Genomic DNA, 11,020 nt, shown 5'->3' on the forward strand with positions numbered 1-11,020 from the left:
AGTTGTACTCACTGTGGTGTTGTCCAAGGTCTGGAGCTCTCACACGATGTGACCACCATACGGCTTCACCCTGGCGTCCTGCCCCTGGGTCACATACATCGCAACCATGGGGAACCACCATGAGAGACACTTAGCATCCATGATGTTGATGATGTTTGCTCCCAAGTCAATGACACAAACAGCCAATAGATGGAGCAGGTACTGTATGATGAGGTGAGGATGTGTGGCTACTTGTGAGAGCTTCCTAGGGTTTTATATAATGCTCTACTGTCTATGCCAGGCGGGGATTCTCAAAAGGATGTCCTGATCTTGAGATCACCACTGTGGTGTCAAAAAGAGTTCCCATCAAGGCTAGAACTCTCGTATGAGATAAATACATGTCAACTAGTGATTTAAATGTTGTTTTTTACATTTTAGTACTTTAGTAGACTTATCCAGAGCGACTTACAGGAGCAATTAGGGTTAAGTGCCTTGCTCAAGAGCACATCAACAGATTTTTCACATAGGCTCAGGGATTTAAACCAGCAACTTTTCGATTACTGGCCCAACGCTCTTAAACGCTAGGCTACTTGCCGCCCAGGCATGGGGTTTACGAACTAAGTTAGTGGTGCAAGTATAGGCAAAATATGACACAAAGCTTCAGAAATCTCTACATTTATGGACTTTCCATTTAAAATTATTTGTATTATGTATTCTCTGTAATTAGTTGGCATATTTTCTTGGAGGTGTTATTTACCAATTGTGGCAATGTGTCAGGACTAGGGCCATGCTTTTTGGGGCATTTTGCTTCCAGCATGATCCACCATATTGTTGCAGGTTGAAAATCCTAGGAAATGTTATTTAATTGATTCAAGCGTTCTCCAATCAATCAATTGTCTGGTTGTGTGTGTTTGGTCGGGGGGGGATCGCCTAAGCCAGGGTTCCCCAAACTCTTTGGTGGGGCACCCCCTGGGTGCACATTTAGGTTTTTGCCCTAGCACTACACAGCTGATTCAAATAATCAAAGCTTGATGATGAGTTGGCTATTTGAATCAGCTGTGTTGTGCTCATGCAAAAGCCAAAACGTGCACCAGGGGGCCCCCAGGACCGAGTTTGGGAAACCCTGGCCTAAGCCAGAAAAAGCGTAGCTCTGTGAATCTTAATCGCACAAAGCCTATTATTTGTCAGGGAATACTATTTGTATATCAGTGATTCTACATCTCACTTTGCTCTAGCTGATCCTTTTCAACAGACTCAGAAGTTGTTGCTAAAAATGGGTAAATTAGGGGCAGTTAAAGGGGATAGTCAATGAAACCAACCATGGAAGTTTATTGGACGCGACTGGAAGGTCCGTGGGGCGACCCACAATTGGCCAAGCGTCGTCCGGGTTAGGGATGTCCTTGTCTCATTGCGCACCAGCGACTCCTGTGGCGGGCCGGGCGCAGTGCTCGCTAAACAAGGTTGCCAGGTGCACGGTGTTCCGGGTTGGATGCGCGCTGTGTTAAGAAGCAGTGCGGCTTGGTTGGGTATCGGAGGATGCATGACTTTCAACCTTCATCTCTCCCGAGCCCATATGGGAGTTGTAGCGATGAGACAAGATAGTAGCTACTAAAACAATGGATACCACGAAATTGGGAAGAAAAAGGGGTAATATTCAACAACAAATAAACAAAAAAAGATATGTAACTTTCAAAATACAGAAATCTGGCACGCCAACAGCTGCAACTTCTGAGTCTGTTGGAGAGGATCAGCTTGCACAAAGTACTACAGATAGTATTCCCTTTGTGTGATTTTAAGATTTGCAGAGCTATGCTTCCACTGGTTTAGGCAAGCCCTACCAAACAGACACCACAGCCAGACAATGATTGATTGGAGAGAGCTTTCCTACTGTATGGTTTTCTATCTGCAGCAAACCTAGTGGATCATGCTGGAAATACCAAAACCAAAGTGCCAACAACCAAATAGCATGGCACTAGACTCAGAAAAGCTAACAAAATCAGGATGCAAGTTCAAAACGGAGTCAAGGATAATGACTTCACCATTAGCATTCATACCACAGATTCATGCCACAGACATTACGCAGTACTTAGCATTGGGCTTCAGTAACATGTGCGTCATAGCGAGAATAGCATTACCAAGAAGTCCCATTGTGGCGTCAGGGAATACTATTTGTACTGATATACTATCTGTATATCAGTGTGTCACACAATCTCTTTTCAAAGCATGAATGTGTGTGTGGATAGCCTTGGGTCTGTTTCCTCTCTGTCCCCTCACTCCTTACTGTTACTGTCGTAATACAGTCCCATGGCCCCAGGTTAACACTAGAGGTCACTGCGAGGCGACTGTCAAAAGCCACTGCTGCTATCCTTTCAGTCCTCTTATCCCTAAATACTATTAGACAGTCAGCCTATCTGTGCCGTATCAAACTACTGCAATGTCTGGCTGCTTGTGGTCTTGATTTCTGTTTCAATACTCGATCTGTAGTTATTTGAGCGCAAGCCACACATTTCAACCTTGAAAATAGATTTTATTACAATCAAATATTTTTTATCAATGGAGAGCGGAACTGTTTTTGTTTGTTGTTATTTATATCATACACTTATTATTATTTCCCAGAAAGCTTTGCAGTTGACTTTAGTTCAATGTATTTGGCTTCATCCTTCCATTTCACTGACTTACTGGTTGTGGTAACATGTTGTTGTTAATAGGACATGAGACATTCAACAAAACAAGAAATAAAACAGTTCAGATGAAATAACTTTTATTCTTTGACACCCATCGCATGGTCTATTTCAAATGAGTCCTGTATACAGTACTATATAGTACTGTCTAACCGTATACATTTTAAGGATATAGTGTAACTTGAACTGACTATTGCCCATAACAGGGACATTTGGGTAGAAACTGAGTACCATGTCAGAGTTGGGTTCAGTTCTACTAATGAATTAAAGATACTGTTTTAAAACTGTTGTTTTATAATATAATTTTTTCAATTAATTAGTTGAATGTTCATTTTCTGACCAAAACTGAGAAGTAATTGCCTACTGGAAGTATCATCCAACTGCAATAGTGTCTTTTATCATGGTATAATAAACTAATTAGGCCTAATTGCATGTGTTGATTTGAACATTTACATCCTGCACATGTTATAGATCTGAGCCCCCCTCCAAAAGAAATGTATATTAGCACTTCATCCCACGGAGCAGTCATAGGCCTATTGGCTACCATCCCTCAGCTTCTGAAGTGGTTTGTGCAATATAGTCTAATAAATGTTGGTCGTTACTCTGTTATAGGCATGAATGCCTGGTAGAAAGTTAGTTCCACTCAGCTTAACTGCATCAGGTGCTATTCTTAGAAACCGATCCCGATGGGGGGTAATTCCTGTCCATTTGACTGAGGAGTCACCCTTAGCGTGCCATGTCTAAAGCTGTAGCTTACGGTTTATCTCCCCGTGGCTCAGCCTCAATCCCCCACCCCCACCACCCCCTTTGCCCAATGTTTACTTTCCTACACCCCGGCTTAGACTATAGTCCGAGGCAGATGGGGTGTTAGTCTCCAGCATGAAGGCGAGAAAGGCATTTAAGGGGCGTTGGCATTAGGGTCTCACTCGGCGCCCGCATGGCTCTGACTCCTGTTTGGATGGTATGTGGTGTCATAATCGTCATCAGAGTCGTCCGAAGGCTGTGGTTCGAAGCAGCCATCGAACTTGCGCCTCAGACGTTTCTTGAGCTGGAAGGTGCGTACACCCGGGCCTATAGTCTGGGTGTATTCCTGGGCCTTGAGCTTGGCGTAGTAGTCTGAGAACTTGTTGAAGAGGATTGAGATGGGCATGCCGTTGAGGATAATGCCAAAGGAGATGCAGCCAAATGCCACGCAGCGACCCAGATAGGAGATGGGCACCACGTCACCATAGCCCACAGTGGAGATGCTCACCTGTAGGACGAAGAAGGAAATGGTCTTGTTGTGTTCATCTCAAAGAACATTTTAGTCAAAGCCACATACTATACAGAACACCAGGGGTACTCAACTACTATTAGAGAAGGTCTGGTCACACAGATTTCTGAGATGGCAAAGGTCCGGATGGATATTGTCATTTATCATCATCGTAACAAACCCCCACATCGTGACCCAAGCTGTTTAAACTGTTTACACCCCTCTTGTTGGCAGAGAGAAAACATTTGCCGGCAATTCAACACATATTTTCATGTCTTATGTGTGTTCATGTGATAAATAAATTACTCAACTAAATCAATGTGGCCCCCTGGGGGTCGAGGCCCCTGGTCACGTAATCTGGCCATGATAACTAAGATTTTGATAGCTGGATAGCCTAACTATACCCACTTAGCTAACATGGCCGCTAGTTAATCAAATGGACATTTCTGACAGGTTAAAAATAGCACTCTAAGGCCTGTCAATGAATAACATTACAAGAGGAAAAATTCCCATGCACTAACAAATTAATTCCACCTTGTGCAGCCATTCTACTATTACAACTCTCAACAGCAGTAAGTTGAAAGCCTGATTGAGTTCCTAAAAAAAATATTTATACATATAAGTCAGCACCCTCTGTCCTTATTGACACCGTTTTAGTCAGGTCTGCCAGGTGAGTATGGCTGCGCTACAGCCTGGTTTCTTTTGCTGACAACGAAAACACAGAACATACTGTATATTTTCACTTGAATCAGAATCCAACCAAGTGAAGGAGACAGCTCTTGAGAATAAGCGTGATACTAATCTAGGTAATTATGGTAGTTGATCATGATGTTAGTTACAGCACTAGTCATGTACAGTATGTCAGATCCAGAAATACTTCTGGGAATAACAAGGACCAATTCAACCTCCAGGGATCCAGGAACCAATCCAACTTTTCTAATCAGTCTGTAAACCATGGCTTGAAACGAAAGGCATTACATGGCATTATAGACGAGATTAGACACGTAAAAGTTAACAGCTGCCGGGAGATAAAGTCTATAATGTCCTCCACCAAAGAGGAAGACACACAGATGCATCAACACAATGTCATGCCCCATGTTTGGAGTAGCAAATAAATCCAATGAAATGTGGCAGATTACATTATTATACTCTGAAATTATAAAGTCAGCAAAGTATATTTGTCATCACTCGCAGTTGAAAAGCCTTGTTGACCCTGTTTCCTCGTGATGAAAGTGAACCACAAATGTATCCTTTATATATACCGCCACTAGCTACATCAATTGAGAGAGTTAATATGAGGTAAAAGACTGAAAAAGCCATACGCAAATACAGTGCCTCATACCCTTTAACCTATTCCACATTTTGTTTTGTTACAGCCTAGATTTCTTCTCCTTCATCTACACACAATACCCCGTAATGACAGTGAAAACATGTTTTTAGACATTTTTGCAAATTTTATGAAAATGAAATACAAAAATATCTAATTTACTTTGTAGAATTACCTTTGGCAGCGTTTACAGCTGTGTGTCTTTCTGGGTAAATCTCTAAGATCTTTCCACACCTGGATGGTGCAACATTTGGCCATTTTACTATTTTCAAAAATCTTGGTCAAGTTGGGTGTTGATCAATGCTAGACAACCATTTTCAGGTCTTGCAGATTTAAAGCCAAACTATAACTCGGCCACTCAGGAACATTCACTCTTCTTGGTAAACAACTCTAGTGTAGTTTGGCCTTATGTTTTACGTTATTGTCCTGCTGAAAGGATAATTCATCTCTCAGTGTCTTTTGGGAAGCAGACTGAACCAGGTTTTCTTCTATGAGTTTGACTGTGCCTTGCACCATTCCATAGATAAAAATAAATAAAAATTACGTTTTTTATCTTAAACTCCCCAGTCCATAAAGATTACAAGCATACCCATAACATGATGCAGCTACCACTATTCTTGAAAATATGGAGAGTGGTACTCAGTAATGTGTTGTATTAGATTTTCCCCAAACATAACACTTTGTATTCAGGACAGAAAGTAAACGACAACCTTTGTCAATTTTTTTTGCAGTATAACTTTAGTCCCTTGTTGCAAAGAGGATGCATGTTTTTGAATATTTGTATTCTGTACAGGCTTCCTTTTCATTCTGTCAATTAGGTTAGTATTGTGGAGTAACTACAATGTTGTTGATCCATCCTCAGTTTTCTACTATCACAGCCATTAAACTATAACAGTTTTAAAGTCACCATTTGCCTGCAACTGAGTTAGTAAGTGTGCCTGTATCTTTGTAGTGACTGGGTGTATTGATACACAATCAACAGTGTAATTAATACCATGCTCAAAGAGATTCAATGTCTGCTATTTTATTTTTACCCATCTACCAATAGGTGCTCTGCTTTGCGAGGCAACCTCCTTGGTCTTTGTGGTTGAATCTGTGTTTTGAAATTCACTGCTTGACTGAGGGACCTTACAGATAATTGTATGTGTGGGGTTCAGAGATGAGGTAGTCATTCAAAAATCATGTTATACACTAATATTGCACACAGTGTGAGTCGATGCAACTTACTATGTGATTTGTTATGCACATTTTTACTACTGCACATATTTAGGCTTGCCATAACAAAGGGTTTGAATACTTATTGACTCAGGTTTTTTAAATAATTGTGAACATTTTGAAAACAGAATTCCACTTTGACATTATGGGGTATTGTGTAGACAGACCGGTGACAAATGCATTTCAATTTAATTCATTTTAAATTCAAAGTTTAAAGTAAATGGGTGTGAATACTTTCTGAAGGCACTCTACATTATCCAACTCAGAAATTAAAAACAAAAGTCAGGGAAGTATTTTTGTCATCCTTCCCCGTTGGTCATGAAAAGCCTTGTTGGGCCTGTTTCCTCATGATTAAAGTGAAACACAAACAGGAAATAGATCCTTTATGTATACTGCCATTGGCAACATCAATTGAGAGAGTTCAAATAAGAGTTAAAAGGATGAAAAATCTACACTAGATGTGTCAATGAACAGGAATATTATACCATAGAAAAATAACTGAAATTTAGGGCATATTATACAGAACACAAAGCATATAGAGCCCTCAAACTCAACTCTGCACTTTGAAGACAATTCCACTGCTTTTTTTCCATTGTTCCCCTCTAATCAAGCATTGATTTAATCCTGGGATACCCGGTGGGTGTAATTAATTATCAGGTCGAACAGAAAACCAACAGGATCCGGAACTCGTAGGTTAAGAGTTGAATACCCCTGATATGGAGTTGATAAGTTGTTTACTCACTGCGGCCCACCACCAGGCATCGGGGATGCTGCTGAAAGGGGTGCCTGGCTGGTCCAGCTCCACAGAGTGCATGAGGGCCGAGAAGGTGAAGATACCCATGATAATGAACAGGAATAAGCAGCACACCTGCTCTCTGCACTGCCGGATGGTGAAGCCAAACGCCCGCATTCCAGTGGAATGCTTTGCCAGCTTGAGGATTCGAAAGATGCGCATGAGTTTGACCACCTTGAGCACCTTGCTGACTTTGCTGACCCTGGCCATGGTCTTCAGGTCCTCCTGGGCACCAGCATCATCAACATCTGTGAAAATCTCAAAGATGATCTGGATGAAGTAGGGCATGACGGCCAACAGGTCCACAAAGTTGAGGCCGCTTTTCACAAAGTGTTTGATATCGCAGGTGGTGAGTAGCCGCAGGAAGTACTCAAAGGTGAAGAAGACGATGGAGACGATCTCCACACACTCCATGTAGGTCTTGCCGTAGATAGTGTACTTCCTCAGCTCCTTCACCGTGTTGAGGGTCATGGCCACGATGGAGATGAGGACGAAGAGGCTGGAGAACACGGCGAAGCCCTTGGCTGCTAAAGAGGAATATGGGTTCTCCATCAGGTCCCAGAGGGCCTTGCGGAACCCTCCCAGGAACATGGTCTTGAACATGGCCTCCTCATCCCTGTGGGCCGGCTTGATTTCGTCGATCAGCTCCTGGTTGACCTTCAGGCCATCTTTGATCTCATCCACCTTCTCCTCAAACAGCATGCGGCAACACCTCGGAGTGTCCCTCATGCGGAGACCCCAGAAGTTCATCTCCTCCTCGAAATTGAGCGGACACAGACTCTCCATCACCCACATGACGTTGCTGCAGTAAAAGTGGAAGATGTAATGGAAGAAAGTGGGGTCCCGGTCAAAGAAGAACTCATTTTTGCGGACGGAGTAGTCGTCGCAGAGTGTCATCCTCTTCACAGGATCGGTACAGAGGGCCAGAGAGCCAATCCTGGTTTTGGGGTAGCGGAGAACCAGATGGATAGGTATGTGAAAGACTCTCCCACCAACATTGATGGTGACTATGTTGGATTGTCTGGCGACACGTTTTTCTTTCTCCTCCCTTTTCTTCTCGGGCCCGTTCCCCTTCAGGACCACTGTCTGAGTAGCAGGGTTGTCCAGGTTGTCCATGGACGTCCATGCTTTCACAGAGCTCTCCTGTGCAAAGGGGAAGGTAGCGTCTGGTTCTTCAATGCTCTTGGATAAGCTGGTGTTCAGCTTCACGCTGGCAAACAAACTGGAGCGCCGTTTTTTCAGCTTTTTTAGGTGATGAGGGTTTTTTGAAGGTTGTTCCATTGTACGACCCCTCAGAGGGCAGGAAATTTTGAGAATGATCAATCCTGCTCACCTAGTGAAAGTTAAATCAGTAAAGACCTTACCAACAAATCCAATATGTCACACGTTTCACATTCCTTGACACAAAGAGCAACAAAGGCAAGACTTTCTTCTTCCTTTTCCTTTCCTTACAAATTCAGCAGGGAGAGAAAAAGCTACACCGTGTTTGATTCAACGTGCAAGAAGATCAAGAGCATGAGTTGGGGATTCATCCTCCTCACTGATTCTCTAATCCCATTGCTGTTCTTTCTGTCCTAACGGAAGTTAAAAATACTGTCCGGGAGGATTAGTGTTGTGATTTAAGGATTTGGTGCTGGGAGGAGGGAAAGGCAGAGCAGAGACAGCAGTCACCCATTTGTGACAAGGCTATTAAAGGCTTACAGGTACATGCAGTTCAAACTGAAAAGGAATCCCAGTAAACGACAACCTTTGTATAACTTCACATCTATGCCTTCTCCAACCTCCACTTTTTTCATGTGAATCACAGGAGAAACCAAATTTGGTTGCAGTTTTATCATGCAGATCACTTATTCCCCCCTTATTACACTGGCCTAGACAGTATTTATACCTTAAAGCAGCAAGCTGCAGTTGCTATATACATTTTGGGACTTAAAGCCCCATGCAGTCTTTGTAATTGTATTTTTAAATCATCACTGTATGTCTAATAAATCACTGTATTTATTTTATGAAAATAACTCCACATACTGTATGTATTTTTTAAATAATTTATTTCCCTAAGCCTTGTTTGGTCCTTGAAATGCTCAGGCTGATGGCGTTAAAATGTACATACACAGGCCTGATTGGCTGATAGTATGGTCTAGAGCCCACCCCCTTACCCAAATGAACAGTCATTGGTCTATAATAATCAGATCACGTTGTGAAGTCATGATGTGGGCCAAAAGTTCCATCCCGGCTAAACAGGCTGAAATTCCTTCATTATTTATTTTTTTAAACAGCTCTTACACAAAAATAACATTATCATAATTTTCACAATTTCAGAGTGTTTTTTTGACCTAATAGTGTGGAAATATATACAAAAAAAATGTAAACTGGAATATCACAATAAACTGCAGATTGTCCATATAAAAACATAGTGGGGAATATAATTTCTCAGAACTATGGTCATGACTGAATTGCAAGAAGCACACAGTTTAAAAATAGAGTTATAGTCGTGTAGGCCTACATTGTATGTTCATTATAGTCCGGCACAATCTGCAAGCTCCACTCTGACATCTAGCTGACATTTTAAATGTACTCTAGGGCAGAATATTACAATGGTTTAATAATTCTAAATGTCCAAACATTCAAAACTTGATTGGCTACTGTAAGAAAATGACAAGAAAGTTGGTAAAGGGAATTAATATTTTATCCACCACAGCAGAGAGAGACAAACAGTCAGGTAGAGGCAGACCCAGAAAGACCAATAGTTTAGGACAAGGAAAATTAACTAGATTCCGCTGAGGGACAATTTCTTTCATGAGTGGAGGGTCAGGGGGTTGGGCTTGTTGTGGTCAATTTACAAACAGATATAATATTTGACTAAAATATAATAATTTCAAACCTTGCTAACATTTGTATATGATCACATACATTTGAAGTCGGAAGTTTACATACACCATAGCCAACTAAATTTAAACTCTGTTTTTGACAATTCCTGACATCTAATCCTAGTAAAAATTCCCTGACTTAGGTCAGTTAGGATCAACCACTTTATTTAAAGAACATGACATGTCAGAATAATACTAGAGTGATTTATTTCAGCTTTTATTTATTTCATCACATTCCCAGTGGGTCAGAAGTTTACATACACCCAATTAGTATTTGGTAGCATTGCCTATACATTGTTTAACTTGGGTCAAACATTTCTGGTAGCCTTCCCACAAGGTTCCCACAAAATTAATTTGGGTGAATTTTGGCCCATTCCTCCTGACAGAGCTGGTGTAACTGAGTCAGGTTTGTAAGCCTCCTTGCTCGCACAGACTTTTTCCAGGTCTGCCCACAAATTTTCTATACGATTGAGGTCAGGGGCTTTGTGATGGCCACTCCAATACTTTGACATTGTTATCCTTAAGCCATTTGCCACAACTTTGGAAGTATGCTTGGGGTCATTGTCCATTTGGAAGACCCATTTGCAACCAAGCTTTAACTTGATGTCTGATGTCTTGAGATGTTGCTTCAATATATCCACATAATTTTACACCCTCATGATGCTAGCTATTTTGTGAAGTACACCAGTATGTTGGGATGGTGTTCTTCGGCTTGCAAGCCTCCCCCTTTTTCCTCCAAACATAATGATGAGCATTATGGCCAAACAGTTATATTTTTGTTTCGTCAGACCAGAAGACATTTCTCCAAAAAGTACAATCTTTGTCCCCATGTGCAGTTGCAAACCATAGTCTGGCTTTTTTATAGCGGTTTTGGAACAGTGGCTTCTTCCTTGCTGAGCGGCCTTT

At 41.7% G+C, this 11,020-nt stretch overlaps 1 protein-coding gene across 1 annotated transcript; it reads right to left on the reverse strand.

The window, feature by feature from the left end:
- Positions 1-2,597: 2,597 nt before the first annotated feature.
- Positions 2,598-8,793, reverse strand: si:rp71-39b20.4 (potassium voltage-gated channel subfamily V member 2). Its single transcript, XM_035788869.2, has 2 exons — positions 7,197-8,793; positions 2,598-3,912 (listed from the first exon to the last, which is right to left on the reverse strand). The coding sequence occupies exons 1-2, from the start codon at positions 8,526-8,528 to the stop codon at positions 3,583-3,585; spliced, it is 1,662 nt and encodes a 553-aa protein (XP_035644762.1). The 5' UTR covers positions 8,529-8,793; the 3' UTR covers positions 2,598-3,582.
- Between the last annotated feature and the right edge of the window lie 2,227 nt (positions 8,794-11,020).

Source organism: Oncorhynchus keta, chromosome 15 (genome assembly GCF_023373465.1).
Source record: "Oncorhynchus keta strain PuntledgeMale-10-30-2019 chromosome 15, Oket_V2, whole genome shotgun sequence".
Lineage (NCBI taxonomy): Eukaryota > Metazoa > Chordata > Actinopteri > Salmoniformes > Salmonidae > Oncorhynchus > Oncorhynchus keta.